Source organism: Anomaloglossus baeobatrachus, chromosome 5 (assembly GCF_048569485.1).
Source record: "Anomaloglossus baeobatrachus isolate aAnoBae1 chromosome 5, aAnoBae1.hap1, whole genome shotgun sequence".
Taxonomy (NCBI): domain Eukaryota; kingdom Metazoa; phylum Chordata; class Amphibia; order Anura; family Aromobatidae; genus Anomaloglossus; species Anomaloglossus baeobatrachus.
The window spans coordinates 4,915,386-4,931,374 of record NC_134357.1 but is presented as its reverse complement, the minus strand read 5'-3'; the positions used below and the strand labels follow the sequence as shown (position 1 = coordinate 4,931,374).

Here is a 15,989-nt window from a genome sequence, read left to right as displayed (position 1 = left end):
TCTCTCAGGTATCTTGGAATTTGTCTAAATTGATCTCTCTAGACTCTGTGGACTCTCCAGAATCTATCGTCTTTCTTGGGTATGTGGGATGCTTCAGGTTCTGCAGTCATTCTGGGCTCAGTGGTCGCTCTTTGCTCTGGGATATCTCAGGGCTCTGTTTAGATGACTTTGTTCTCTCTAGGCTCTGTGGTCTCCTGAGACTCTTGGGTTTCTTCAGGTTTTGTAGTTTCCATTGGCTTTGCAGATTCCTGAGCCTTTGCGGTCTCCCGAAGTCTTGTGGTCTACTGAGACCCTTTGGTCTCTCCAGGATTTGCTGTCTCCCAAGGCTTTGCTGTCTTCTGAAGCTTTGTTGTCTCCCAAGGTTTTGCTGTGTCCGGAGGTTTTGCTGTCTCCCGAGGTTTTGCTGTCTCCCGAGGCTTTATGGTCTCCCTAGGCTTTATGGTCTCCCGAGGTTTCGCTGTCTGCCGAGGCCTTGCCGTCTGCCAAGGGCTTGCCGTCTCTCGAGGCCTTGCCGTCTCCCGAGGCCTTGCCGTCTCCCGAGGCCTTGCCGTCTCCCGAGGCCTTGCCGTCTCCCGAAGCCTTGCCGTTTCCCGAGGCCTTGCTGTCTCCCGAGGCCTTGCTGTCTCCCGAGGCCTTGCTGTCTCTGGAGGCTTTGTGGTCTCCCAAGGTGCTGTGGTTTCCCCAGGCGCTGTGGTGTCCCAAGGATTTGTGGTTTTCTGAGACGCTGTGGTCTCCCCATGATCTCTTTAGGATCTGTGATCTCCCGAGGCTTTATGGTCTCCTGAAGCTTTGCTACCTCCCAAGGGTTTGCTGTCTCCCAATGCTTTGCTGTCTATCGAGGCATTGCTGTCTCCCGAGGCGTTGCCGTCTCCTTAGGCCTTGCTGTCTTCTGGGGCCTTGCTGTTTGCCGAGGCTTTTCTGCCTCCGGACGCTTTGCGCTTGGAAGACAGCCTTGATTGCTGCGGTCCATCCAGGGTATACGGAGCTGGCTTAGTCTATTGATCTTGGTTTCATTCTGGGGGTAATTTTTAACAAGAAGCTCCTCATCGCCACCTTCCTTACACAGATTTCTTTCTATCTTCAACCTTTTCCAGTAACATTTTGGTCCCTGACTGTTCTGTGTGTGAAGACATTCTGCTCCATATTGTTCGCACATGTGACACTTTGATATTTTGATCTCACTACAAATCCCCCATCTTTTCCCGAAAGCCAAATCATCCACATTTATTTGTCAACACTGGAACCTGTCCCACAATTAAGCCCAAGTGAGACCCAGACACCTTCACATTGGATATCAACATGTCAGCAAGATTCCTCGGTCGTGAAATCTTTCCTTAGCCGGCCCTGGTGATCAAAGCTCCATCATTTTAGCATTGGAAGAGTATAAGAGGCCACCATCATTTGGTGGGATACAGATGGACCATCACCTGGATGCAGAGATGAACTTCTCCCAGAGCTATATGGATCTTAAATTTGATGTATATGACAATATGTGTAGACCTGATCCGAAGCGTAAAAACGATGAAGACTTCAACAGATGATGGACTCTTGTGGATAACGACAGGTGCAGACCACCACCGTGTAGAGATGACCTTCTCCTCATGGACAGATTTGTCACTAGTAAAGTCACAGAGGAAATTCAATATTGGCTTTGAATAGTCAAGACAACATTTAAAACTCGCGGAAATTCTCACCATTCAAAAATGTAAGATATGGATAAACATCTTAGATTTTAGAAGCTGTGATGATACCTTCAGCCGCTCACCGGATGGAGGAGCGACGTCTCGTGTAATCGCTCCCTGCTCTCTTCTCGAATATTCTAGTTCATAGTTTTCACTGCGGTTTATACTAATTATTGAAGTTTGTGTTATTTCTAGAACATCTACATCGTCCGCGATGTCTGAACTATCTGACTTTTTTGTAGGTTATGACATGTTTTATGGCCCGGAATATGACATGCCTTTAGCAGGTAAGTGTTAGATTATTCTACATCTTGTGCCTATTTCCGCTGTCACTGGACAGTTCACACCTGCTCATTGCCATAAAATGATGTCCACGTGGCTCAATCCGTGCCGTTATCAACCACTGATTGAGGTTCTCTGCTCAAAGTGAATATACACAAGTACTTTGGGCTCTTATTCAGAGGAGTAATAAGTTATAAGGTGTTATCAGGGGATAACGAAGAAGCTGTACTCCTCTGGTACTATGTAGTACAGGTATGCTGGTCGAGAAGCACTGGTGAGGTCGGGTGCCCTGACTGAGAATGACCTGGTGAGGGTGCCCTGACTGAGAATGACCTGGTGAGGGTGCGCTGATTGAGAATGACCTGGTGAGGGTGCGCTGATTGAGAACTGGTGAGGGTGCGCTGATTGAGAATGACCTGGTGAGGGTGCGCTGATTGAGAACTGGTGAGGGTGCCCTGACTAAGAACGACCTGGTGAGGGTGCGCTGATTGAGAACTGGTGAGGGTGCGCTGATTGAGAACTGGTGAGGGTGCGCTGATTGAGAACTGGTGAGGGTGCGCTGATTGAGAACTGGTGAGGGTGCGCTGATTGAGAACTGGTGAGGGTGCGCTGATTGAGAACTGGTGAGGCTGCGCTGATTGAGAACTGGTGAGGGTGCACTGATTGAGAACTGGTGAGGGTGCACTGATTGAGAATGACCTGGTGAGGGTGCGCTGATTGAGAATGATCTGGTGAGGGTGCGCTGATTGAGAACTGGTGAGGGTGCGCTGATTGAGAACTGGTGAGGGTGTGCTGATTGAGAACTGGTGAGGGTGCGCTGATTGAGAACTGGTGAGGGTGCACTGATTGAGAATGACCTGGTGAGGGTGCGCTGATTGAGAGAACTGGTGAAGGTGCCCTGACTGAGAATGACCTGGTGAGGGTGCGCTGATTGAGAACTGGTGAGGGTGCGCTGATTGAGAACTGGTGAGGGTGCGCTGATTGAGAACTGGTGAGGGTGCGCTGATTTAGAACTGGTGAGGGTGTGCTGATTGAGAACTGGTGAGGGTGCGCTGATTGAGAACTGGTGAGGGTGCACTGATTGAGAATGACCTGGTGAGGGTGCACTGATTGAGAATGACCTGGTGAGGGTGCGCTGATTGAGAACTGGTGAGGGTGCGCTGATTGAGAATGATCTGGTGAGGGTGCGCTGATTGAGAACTGGTGAGGGTGCGCTGATTGAGAATGACTTAGTGAGGGTGCGCTGATTGAGAACTGGTGAGGGTGTGCTGATTGAGAACTGGTGAGGGTGCGCTGATTGAGAATGACTTAGTGAGGATGCGCTGATTGAGAACTGGTGAGGGTGCGCTGATTGAGAACTGGTGAGGGTGCACTGATTGAGAATGACCTAGTGAGGGTGCGCTGATTGAGAATGATCTGGTGAGGGTGCGCTGATTGAGAACTGGTGAGGGTGCACTGATTGAGAATGACCTGGTGAGGGTGCGCTGATTGAGAATGACCTGGTGAGGGTGCGCTGATTGAGAATGATCTGGTGAGGGTGCGCTGATTGAGAACTGGTGAGGGTGCGCTGATTGAGAACTGGTGAGGGTGTGCTGATTGAGAACTGGTGAGGGTGCGCTGATTGAGAACTGGTGAGGGTGCACTGATTGAGAACTGGTGAGGGTGCGCTGATTGAGAATGACCTAGTGAGGGTGCGCTGATTGAGAATGATCTGGTGAGGGTGCGCTGATTGAGAACTGGTGAGGGTGCGCTGATTGAGAACTGGTGAGGGTGTGCTGATTGAGAACTGGTGAGGGTGCGCTGATTGAGAACTGGTGAGGGTGCGCTGATTGAGAACTGGTGAGGGTGCGCTGATTGAGAACTGGTGAGGGTGCGCTGATTGAGAACTGGTGAGGGTGCGCTGATGTGAGAACTGGTGAGGGTGCACTGATTGAGAACTGGTGAGGGTGCACTGATTGAGAACTGGTGAGGGTGCGCTGATTGAGAACTGGTGAGGGTGCGCTGATATGAGAACTGGTGAGGGTGCGCTGATTGAAAATGAACGGGTGAGGGTGCGCTGATTGAGAATGAACGGGTGAGGGTGTGCTGATTGAAAATGATCTGGTGAGGGTGCGCTGATTGAGAACTGGTGAGGGTGCACTGATTGAGAATGATCTGGTGAGGGTGCGCTGATTGAGAATGACCTGGTGAGGGTGCGCTGATTGAAAATGACCTGATGAGGGTGCGCTGATTGAGAATGATCTGGTGAGGGTGCGCTGATTGACAATGACCTGGTGAGGGTGCACTGATTGAAAATGAACGGGTGAGGGTGCGCTGATTGAGAATGACCTGGTGAGGGTGCGCTGATTGAGAATGATCTGGTGAGGGTGCGCTGATTGAGAATGACCTGGTGAGGGTGCGCTGATTGAGAATGACCTGGTGAGGGTGCGCTGATTGAGAATGACCTGGTGAGGGTGCGCTGATTGAGAATGACCTGGTGAGGGTGCGCTGATTGAGAATGACCTGGTGAGGGTGCGCTGATTGAGAATGACCTGGTTAGGGTGCGCTGATTGAGAATGACCTGGTGAGGGTGCGCTGATTGAGAATGACCTGGTGAGGGTGCGCTGATTGAGAATGACCTGGTGAGGGTGCGCTGATTGAGAATGACCTGGTGAGGGTGCGCTGATTGAGAATGATCTGGTGAGGGTGCACTGATTGAGAATGATCTGGTGAGGGTGCGCTGATTGAAAATGAACGGGTGAGGGTGCGCTGATTGAAAATGAACGGGTGAGGGTGCGCTGATTGAGAATGAACGGGTGAGGGTGCGCTGATTGAGAATGATCTGGTGAGGGTGCGCTGATTGAAAATGAACGGGTGAGGGTGCGCTGATTAAAAATGAACGGGTGAGGGTGCGCTGATTGAGAATGACCTGGTGAGGGTGCGCTGATTGAGAATGACCTGGTGAGGGTGCGCTGATTGAGAACTGGTGAGGGTGCGCTAATTGAGAATGACCTCATGAGGGTGATCTAATTGAGAATGACCTGGTGAGGGTGCGCTGATTGATGATGACTTTTCAGAGTGCAGCACGTTATAAGGCCCCTTTCAGATGTCCGTGTGACATCAGTTTTTAACATGAATGCCACACATACCCATGTTCTTCTATGGTGTTACTCACACCTGTGTGTTTTCACACGAACCATGTGGCCCCACTATTCCAGGCATGCACACATGGAGACATGTCCGTTTTTTTTCTCTGGCAGCACGGATGTTACACGGACCACACACTGATGTGATCCGTGTGACATCAGTGTGACACGTACCGGAAAAATCACGTGTCTGTGAAATAAAAATATTTTCTATATTCACCTGTCTCCAGCGCTGATGTCTTCAGCTCTGCTGTCTCCTGCTTCTGACCCCCGCTAATTATACTCATTGAATATTCACTGCACCTTGGGACCTGGAAGCTGGAGCATCGCTGAGGACAGCATCGCCGAAGACAGCGCCAGGGACAGCATCGCTGAGAACAGCGCCGGGGACGACAGCACAGGTGACTGGTGAGTATTCAGCAAGCCGTGTGTGTGCAGTGACGTCCAAGAGGTCATCCGAGTTCACAACAAACTGTGATGAACCTGTGAAGTCTATGTCTTGGCACCCGCTGTAGCGCAGGTGTCGCAGGGGCGTTATCTGGAGGTCATCAGAGTTCATTGGGAACTTTGATGACCCCCATGGACGTCACTGCACACACACTGCTTGCTGGATACTCACCTGTCACCGGCGCTGTTGTCCCCGACGCTGTCCTCGGCGATGCTCCTGCTTCCAGCTCCTCAGTGCAGTGAATATTCAATGAGTATAATGAGCAGGGGTCAGAAGTGGGAGACAGCAGCACTGGATACAGGTGAATATAGCAAATCTTATTACATGTCACACTGATGTCACACATATGCAAACACAGATGTCACATGAGTGACACACGTATGACCATAACCGATTAAACACGGACGTCTGAACGGGGCCTAAAACCTGCAGTTATGTCTGACCTGGTGTCACAGCCCTTGGTGTAGTTGGGCAGTTGTTATGCAGAACAGGCTGACGATGTTTGATCTAGATGTACATTGGGCGCTGCAGAGGCACAGTCATTGCCTATCCGGTGTATGGCAGGATTATTTGGACACTGTCACTGTTGGTTCTCGGCCTCCAGGTAGGTCAGGCACATTGGTAACATGGCCCCATCTTCTCCTGGTGCTGTGGGATGTGTTGGCTGATACTGTTACTGCTCACCTCTGGACATATACATAATGTGAGTGTCTCCTGATGATGTGTGAAGGGTCTCCGTTTCCCTGTGACCTCTCACTGTTTTTTAGGTGTCCCTGCGTCTGCAGAATTTGTTGTTGAAGCAGCCGGTAAGTATTCCCTAATTACTCCTACACCTCGGTACATTTCATGCTATATGTCCTTCCTCGGTAAGCCATGATTTCCAGTCTCCGGCTTTCCGCAGTTCTTGTTCACAGCTCTCCTTTAGGCTGTCGGCCGGTATCCGGGAAGTAGTGTAGAGCCCGGCGGTGTAACATCTGATGGTGCTCTGGGGATCATCAGGGCTTGAGATCTCATTATAGACCCAACCCTCACTTGTACTTCTCACCACGTTGTCTCAGACTAGTTTGGCGATCTAAGTATATAACTGATGAAGGGAATTGCTTGCACCAGAATTTTTTAGGGGCTTCATAGCGAAAGGGCTGAAAACATGACTTATTCCTTCCAAAGATAATCCTAAAGACCAGGGGGCGCTCACTGCGAGTGGAAGAAAGGTGATTCCAGCAGCTTAATAGGAAAGGGTTCTTTACAGTTAGAGCAGTCAGACTGTGGAATGCCGGCCACAAGAGGTAGTGATGGCCGATACTATAACAGCTTTGTGATGATGTGTCCCTCCCCAACCCCCAGGCTTAATTCATGTACTCTATGCCATATAGAGTCATGTAGGTTGCTTGGCTATCTTTGTTCTTTGGTTGTAACATTATATCCCCCCAGCCTGTACCATATTGTAATCAGACTTCAGCAGTAGCTATTGTCCTCTATGTACTGCTTCTGGTGGGAGATTGTTTGTTCTTCTCAGCATGGGGCTCCTCCAATCCACAACTTGGTAGACAGAATAGAACCAGGATGTCTAGCATCCTTTCATGTATCAAATGTCCAGGGAAGGTGGGCCCTTCTTCCCACCAAAGGGGCTGATCCCAGGAGAGAAGAACAATGAGACCCATGTTAGTCAGTTGGTTGGATTTCGGCTGGAGAAAGACTAGGATCTATAGCTGAGGCTGGATCCTAGGGCCTGTGTATGGACTGTTACAGACTGGAGATCAGTGGCCACGTGGGATTGTGTTTTGTTGTTCACCCTGTTGGACTCAAGGAACGCATATAAGGACCATTGCCATATTTTCCCTGGCGTCGGAATACCGGGAGGCGCCCCCGTATCTGTTCTCCTGTTGTGGACTCCTTGCAGACTTTAAGGATTTATATTCATGTTTGGTGCTTTATCTGTGTGGTTCCCATAAAGCCCTTTGGATTGTCCTTGGGCCTGGCGTCCCTTACTACTCTGTCGCATACCCCGTCACAAACTGGAGGCAGCGGTGGGATCAGAGCAGAAAGAATGGAGGACAACGGCCCAGCTACATCTGCAACCAAAACCTCAGAGTACAAGAACTGGACTGTGGAGAGCCTACAAACAAAGGCCCATGAATTAGGAGTCGACTACAAAAGACTCTCCAAGGAGCAACTAATTGAGGCTTTGGAAGACGTTTGCCTGCAAGACGGCACCGAAGAAGGATTTCCACAGCAAGGACAGGAAAGACGGGAGCTGGAGGTAAATACCCAAAAAAGTCAGTGGGTTGTGTGGTACGAGGAGGAGATAGCATTGCTGGGAGATGAGGCCACCAAGAAGATAAGAGGGAGGCCATTCATAGAGCTCAGGAGAGGCAGCGCATGGCAGAAGCAGCTAAAAGCTCCATATAGACTGTAATCCCAGCATCCACCATGAGGGAAGTCCCAAGAGTGTCCCACAAGGACTTTAAGCCATTTAATGAAGCTGCAGGTGACATTGAAGGCTTCTTCCAGGACTTCGAGCATCAGTGCCGATTAATGGAAGTCCCAGAAAGAGAGCGGGTCAGACACCTGGTGAGCCTCTTGGCGGGTGGAGCTGCTGAAGCGTATAGAGCTATGGACCCTAAGTGGAATTGTGAGTATGGGGAGATAAAACAGACCATTCTAGAATATTATGCCGTGACCCCAGATACTTATAGGACTCAGTTCCGTACGTTAGCCTGTGATGGGGAAGTGTCTTTCAAGATGCATGCCCACAGGCTTAAAAAAGTATGTCATCGCTGGCTGGAGGGAGAGGAGGCCTTAACTTGGGAGACCTTCTTCCAGGTCATCCTGAAAGAGCAGTTCTATGCCAAGTGCCCTACTGAGATCCGGGAATGGGTGCGTGAGAGAAAGCCGGCAACAGTGGAACAAGCTGCCGCTCTAGCTGATGAGCTTCTCACCACCAAGCCTCAATGGAAAAGGCTACTAGTCAGTGAGGAAAAAGCTACCAGCACCCCAACATCTGAGGTTCCTTGTCCTTCAGTACCCAATGTTCCTCGACCTCCTAGGTCATCACCTCATGTGGATACCCGTGTGAATGTGCTTCCAGTTGCTCCTGCCACATTTTCTGGAATGCGACGAGGACAGAAAGTAGAAGAGCAAAGATGTTATAGTTGTGGGCATCCTTGGCATCTGCAGGCTACATGCCCATCTATCCAGTGGAGTCATCCTGAAATATCGAAAACTACCTCCAGCACCTGCACATCCATATCAGTCACCAAGTTCTCCTACATACTTCTCTAGAATGCAAACTGGAAGGAGTGAGACGCAGCGCAGATGTTATCGATGTGGGCAGCCTGGCCATCTACAAGATACTTACCCGGCTGGTCAACTGAGGAATGATCCTGCACCAAATCGACCTGTCAACTATCTACAGCCAAGTACAATAAGGGAAGAGGTGTCACCCCTTCAAGTTGACTTGCCTAATGACTCAGACACTCACGTTCGACCACTAGGTGTTTATGGGGTGCGAGACACAGCCCCGAATTCTTTCTTATCATCCAAGTATGAACTTACAGGAGGTTGTGCTTGATGGACAAAGAGTTCTTGGTTTTTGTGACTCTGGGGCATTCCTCACAATAGCTGATCCCCGAGTGGTTTGGCCAGAGGCGATACAGCCAGTACCAGGGTTTACCATTGAATTGGCTGGAGGACAAAAGAGAAATATCCCATAAGCAATTGTAGAACTGGACTTTGGCTTTGGGGTCAAGCAATATGTGGTTGGGGTGATGAGCGGCTGCATGCAGATATTCTCCTAAGCAATGATGTGGGAAATCTACAGTGCCGATTTGTGCGTGCAGGAAGCAGAGTTTAAGTCAAGGAGGATACAAACTGGAGCCAAACCTTCAACCCTACATCTTCACTATACTCTAAAGAACATGGAGCCAACACCCAAAATGCAGATGGATTGTCCAGGCAAGAGGAGCCCTGAGTCCGGTCAGCGATGCTTACGTGTACTTGACAAGTGACCTGTAGAGGTCACTAGTCCGTACACAAATTGAGGGGGGAAGGGGTTGTGAAAATGTGTCCCTCCCCAACCCCCAGCCTTAAGTCATGTACTCTATGCCATATAGGGTAATGTGGGTTGCTTGGCTGTCTTTGTTCTTTGGTTGTAACATTATATCCTCCTAGCCTGAACCATATTGTAATCAGGCTCCAGCAGTAGCTACTGTCCTGTATGTACTGCTTCTGGTGGGAGATTGTTTGTTCTTCTTCTGATCCCAGGGGAGGAGAATAATGAGACCCATGTTAGGTCAGTTAGTTGGATCTCGGCTGGAGAAAGACTAGGATCTATAGTTGAGGCTGGATCCTAGGGCCTGTGTATGGACTGTTACAGATTGGAGATCAGTGGCCACGTGGGATTGTGTTTTGTTGTTCACCCTATTGTACTCAAGGAACACATATAAGGACCATTACCATATTTTCCCTGGCGTTGGAATACCGGGAGGCGCCCCCGGATCTGTTGTCTTGTTGTGGACTCCTTGCAGACTTTAAGGATTTATATTAATATTTGGTGCTTCATCTGTGTGGTTCCCATAAAGCCCTTTGGATTGTTCCTCGGCCTGGCATCCCTTACTGCCCTGCCGAATACCCCGTCACAAGCTTTATATGAGGGCTGGATGATTCCTCAGTACACAACATTGTTGGTTATAGATGATTTAATGACAAAATGTATAATTGGTGGAGGAAGGTGAACTAGATGGAGCGGAGGCTTTATTCACCTATGTAACATCTGCACATGATGGCAGTTTTTATTAATTTTATCCTAAAAATAGAATTTTTGTCTATATTTTTCTCACTTCACTTCCTCAACGTAGACTATTTAGTGTTGAAGCATCACACGCAAATTGGATTACAAAAATATTTATTTTTGTAATGTAAGAAAATAGGTAAAAAGCCAGGGGGGTTGAATATTTTTACAAGGCACTGTATGTCAATGTCATGGTCATCAGCAAACGTAATCGGTAGATGTTTCAGTATCATGGTTGTCCGCTGAGCTAATCGGCAGATATGTCATGAGTTAATCTTGAAGCAGTTCTGTGATCCTCCAGCTGTAACCGTGGATCCTAGGCTAAAGTCCTGTAGAATATGAATCTGATGACAGGCACAAGGCCCTTTTATACCCTCCATTCTCACTTCAAGGTATTGTGCCTTACAGGATTGGTGGGAGATCGTTGTTCTCTCTTTGGTTGCTAGTTCAATCAGATGGCATAATTTTCCTCTGAATCATGCAGTCAAAAAGGGTTGAGGCAATAAACATTTATCAGGCAATTTACATTTAACAGACAATGGGGCTCCAGTCAGTCTGACATGAAACGGGCTAATGTGCCGCCCTCGTGGCCAGCAGCCGCCGCTGCCCCTCGAGTTCGTGACGCCACCCATGGTATGTGGTGAGGTTGGACACCACTGCTGCTGTGATGGGGCACCCGGGGGAGGTGTTGTGCAGCCAGTTGTTAACCCCTCCGTGGGCAGGGATGGTGGCCCCGGGACCCGGTGGGAGCTTGGCGGTGCAGGGAGATGGGCGACTGGAGGGTGCTGTTGTACTCACTATTATTGAACACACGAGTCTCTGGTAAACCAAAATGATGGTGGTCGGTGCCCGCAGCCGGCTGCATTCTGGTCCCCCACCCGGCTGGTGGTATCTGTCTTTCTCCCGCACCTTTATGAACGTTGGACTACCTGAGCCTGAAACTTCAGGAGTCCGCTCCCGGCTTGTGACGGCTTAGGGAGCCCTTGCCCGCAGACGCTGGCCCGTGGGATCTCTGAGCCGTGGCGGTGGCCTTTTATCCCTTCTCGGTGGGTTATTGTCTTCGTTCGGGTCTTTGGGTGGGACAGGACCTAGAGTCCTGGCCTCAATCAGTTAATTAACTAGTCCCCAGTAGTTTCTGGACCTAGCTTCAGGGTCTGAGTACCCCCCTTTGTGCTCCGGTTTCCGGGTCGGTTCCCCGGGTCTGTACCGGCGGGCTACAACCCCGTCCCGGTCCACCTCGGTTCCACCGAGCCGTCTTCCCGGCTCCTGCAGACGAGACCACCGTCTGCCTCCTAGCCAAAGGCACCAGGGCTCCAACCCTGGCACCTGTCAGTCTGCTTCAGGCCTGCCACACACAGGCCTGACCTGCACTCCAACTGAACTCTCAAACTAGCCTGTTTACTTTCTCCTGCCTCAGGCTATCAGGACTCCTTGGTGGGCGTCTTCCAACCACCTGCTTCTGCCCCCTGGTGTGCCCATCAGCCCTTAGGGAGGTGACTAGGGTGAATATGGTTGGCTGTGTGTTACCTGTGTGAGGGAAAGGTGTAATGCGGGGCCCTATCTGTGACTACCTGGCCCGGCCAGGGCGTCACACTAACTTCTCTAGATTCACAGTAGAAAGGAACAACACTTCTGCCCTAATTAACAATGCTGAGTAGTCACATTCCTCCCTGTCACAAACCACCGGGGGGGTCACTCAGAAATCCCCCGCGCTGGCTACCAGTACGTCACAATCGGGGGGTAACAAGTGGGGGTCACCCCTCCTTTATACCTCCCGACCGACAGACAGAGCACGTGACGCGCTCTCTAGCGCCCCTCTTATAGTCAGGCCAATTATGGAATTGCCCGACAATAAGCAAGGAGGCCGCTATACTACTTATGCCGATTATTGAAGGGTCCCCGGTGAGAGTAGGGTATATATTCCCCCGACCTCCGCGGGCGGAATATATAAAACCTCCCCGAATCTCACTGGCCTCCCCACAATAATCCTTGGCACAACTCGCTGCCACCAACCGCTTCACGGTAACTATTAGCCGAACACACAGACGTGGGATTCAAGATCGAGATAACAGAACAGCCCAAGATTAATTATATAATTTAATCAGCCTAAAGCACACTAGAAACTACAATATATACAATAGGGGATCTACAGAATATACATAGGTCAGAGTACAGTTACAGATAAAGCACGGTTTACAAACAGGCATACACAGTTCCAGCAGTTACCTTGTGCGTCTGGCCACAGGGGGGCGCTGTAGACCAGGTTTCTAGGATCCTTCCCACAGATGTTTCCTACACGTGACCCCCGGCGAAAGAACACTGGAAAATGGCCGAAGTAGGGTTATCAACCTGGGCAAATCCAGGTCCCCTCCTACCTTAGTGACCTCACAGGGAAGCACTGCCACTCCCCCTGCATAGAGTCAGAGTAATATCCCAAAAGGGGCTATTACCTGCAACTCCGGACTGGGAGGTCCGATCGGGATGGTTCTGGTGCCATCAGATCCGCCCGGGTCCCCTCTGCATTTTGAGTCCAAGCACGACTCATTTACCGGACTCCTACTAGCAGTGCTCTATATCTCGCCGCCCCAGGGTGCCATATACACTCCGCGGATATGCCCAGATTCGGCTCGAAGTCCCGATTCTAACGATGTAGGGGGTGTATGGCTGAGACGCACGGTAATATCATAACTGGGTATGATATTACGGAGCCAGCAGTATGCTCTCCTGTGGTGATTAGTTTCCTTTTGGTTTTGCCAGGTCACTGTCCACTTTCTTTGATGAGCGGACACAGCTCCCAGGGGCTCTTCCTCTCTCTCTTTGTTTTAGAGGCCTGAGGGAACACTAATCTCCATATCAGAGGAGATGGCTGTTGAAGGTGTAAGCGGAACACAGACCAGTTCCTTTGACACCTATCTGCTAAACAAACCGTTTATCCCTGTGGTAAATTTCTGCTTGAAGGAGTTGTGTGAAGGAAAGGGGGGGTGACACCAGGAGAGGGCTTCCTGACATAACTTGAATATCATGATTTATCGTCATATCTCCGGATTTACCTCACACCTCCCCCCTTTTGAGGGCGCTAGGGGGCAGCACACTCCGGTGTTCCCCCGTGCGCCCGTCCGCGACCTCTCCTTGTCGGGACAGCCCGTCTGCGTTACCGTGGTCACGGCCCCTTTTGTGTCGAATGGTGAAGTTGTATTGCTGGAGCGCCAGGCTCCATCGCAACAACCTGCCATTCGTCCCGGAGACAGTGTGTAACCAGCTGAGGGGATTGTGGTCCGTCTCCACGATGAAGTGGCGCCCGTATAGGTAGGGTTGCAGACGCTGCAGGGCCCACACTATGGCTAGGCACTCCTTTTCCATCGTGGAATAGGCCACTTCCCTTGGTAACAGCTTCCTGCTCAGGTACAAGACTGGGTGCTCTTGGCTCGCAGAGTCCACCTGGCTGAGCACCGCACCGAGGCCGAAGTCACTGGCGTCGGTCTGTACTACAAACGGCCGCGTGAAGTCGGCTGCCTGTAGCACGGGCGGGCTGGACAGGGCGTCCTTTAGGGCCTGGAAGGCTGTCTCGCAGTCCATTGTCCAATCGACTGCAGAGGGCAGCTTCTTCTTGGTGAGGTCCGTCAAGGGCTTTGCCAGGCTACTATAGCATGGAACAAACCTTCTATAGTACCCAGCGGTCCCCAAGAAGGACATCACCTGCTTCTTGGTCCTGGGGGTGGGCCAGGATGCGATGGCCTCCACTTTCTCAGGCTCGGGCTTCAGTGTTCTCCCACCTACCCGGTGACCGAGGTACTGGACCTCGCTCATGGCCAGCTGACACTTTCCCGGCTTGATGGTCAAACCTGCCTGGTGGATCCGCCTGAGCACCTGTGCTAGATGCTCTAGGTGGTCCTCCCAGGTGGGACTGAAGACGGCAATGTCATCCAGGTACGCGGCCGCGTACCCTTCAAGTCCCTTGAGCAGCGTGTTGACCATCCGCTGGAAAGTGGCAGGGGCATTCCTCATCCCGAATGGCATCACCGTGGACTCGTACAGTCCAAATGGGGTAATAAAGGCAGAGCGTTCCCTGGCCTTGCGAGTCAGGGGGATCTGCCAATATCCCCGGCTCAGATCCATGATGGTCAGGTACTGAGCCCCGGCCAACTGATCGAGCAGGTCATCGATGCGTGGCATTGGGTACGCATCGGCGACCGTGACAGCATTGAGCCCCCTGTAGTCCACGCAGAACCGAGTGGTTCGGTCCTTCTTAGGGACGAGGACTACAGGCGAGGCCCAAGCGCTGTTGGATGCCTGGATCACCCCCAGCTTCAGCATCTCGTCAATCTCCTGGCGCATGTGTTGCTGCACCTCCAGGGAGACCCGATATGCTGAACGCTGGATCGGGGGATGATCCCCAGTGTCCACGTGATGGACAGCCAAGCCAGTCCTTCCGGGCTGGTTGGTAAACAACCCCCGGAAGGGGTGTAGGGTGGCCCACAGCTGGGACCGTTGGTCCTCCAAGAGCTGGTGGCCAACCTCCACATCCTCAATGGATCCGCCTGCCCTAACCTGGGCTAGCATATCCAAGAGGGTTTCCGCTTCTCCCTCCTCGGGCAGGTTGCACACAGGGAGTGCACATGCCTCCCGCTCATGATGTGCCTTCATCATGTTCACATGGAAGGGCTTCCGCCTTCCACGGGCAGGGTCCAGGGTGACCAGGTACGTTACAGGGTTGAGCTGCTGGTACACGAGGTATGGGCCTTCCCAGGCTGCCTGAAGCTTGTCCTGTGGTACGGGGACCAGTACCCACACCTTTTGACCCACTTGGTAGGTCCTCTCACAAGCGTTCTGGTCGTACCAACGCTTCTGATCGGCCTGGGCTTGAGCCATATTGTCGTGTACCAGTTGCGTCACGGCCTGCATTTTGTCCCGGAAGCGCATGACATACTCGATAACCGACACTCCAGGGGTGGCCAAATCCCCTTCCCAAGCCTCTTTCACCAGAGCCAGGGGGCCCCGCACACGTCGCCCGTACAGGAGCTCAAACGGTGAGAATCCCGTTGAGGCCTGTGGAACCTCCCGGTAAGCAAATAACAGGTGTGGGAGATACCGCTCCCAGTCACGCCCGTGGGAGTCGACCAACATCTTAAGCATCTGCTTTAGGGTGCCATTGAACCGCTCGCACAGGCCATTAGTCTGTGGATGGTACGGGCTGGCCACCAGATGTCGCACCTGGACTTGCTTACAGAGGGCCTCCATCAGCTGGGACATGAATTGGGTCCCCCGGTCAGTGAGCATTTCCTGGGGAAAACCCACTCGGGAGAAAATCTCCAGCAAGGCGGTGGCCACCTTGTCAGCCCGAATGGACGACAAGGCCACTGCTTCTGGGTACCGGGTGGCATAGTCCACTACCGTTAGTATGAAGCGTTTCCCGGAGCTGCTGGGGATGGCCAGCGGGCCGACCAGATCCACAGCCACCCTCCTGAAAGGCTCATCGATGATTGGCAGAGATACCAGTGGGGCTTTGGGGTGTGGCCCCGCCTTCCCCACTCTCTGACAGGTTTCACACGAACGGCAGTAGGCAGCCACATCGGCCCCCATTTTTGGCCAGTAGAAATGCTGGTTTAACCTGGCCTTGGTCTTAGCGATCCCTAGGTGTCCGGCCATCGGAATCTCATGTGCGA

At 51.6% G+C, this 15,989-nt stretch overlaps 1 protein-coding gene across 1 annotated transcript in view; it reads left to right on the top strand.

Annotated features, from left to right (window-relative positions):
* Nucleotides 1-15,989, top strand: part of LOC142310604 (alpha-2-macroglobulin-like protein 1) — a 291,878-nt gene that overhangs the window by 164,886 nt on the left and 111,003 nt on the right. The window contains exons 18-19 of the mRNA XM_075348122.1: nucleotides 1,925-1,969; nucleotides 6,305-6,343. Coding sequence (XP_075204237.1) covers nucleotides 1,925-1,969; nucleotides 6,305-6,343 — 84 coding nt within the window. The remainder of the gene's footprint in view (nucleotides 1-1,924; nucleotides 1,970-6,304; nucleotides 6,344-15,989) is intronic.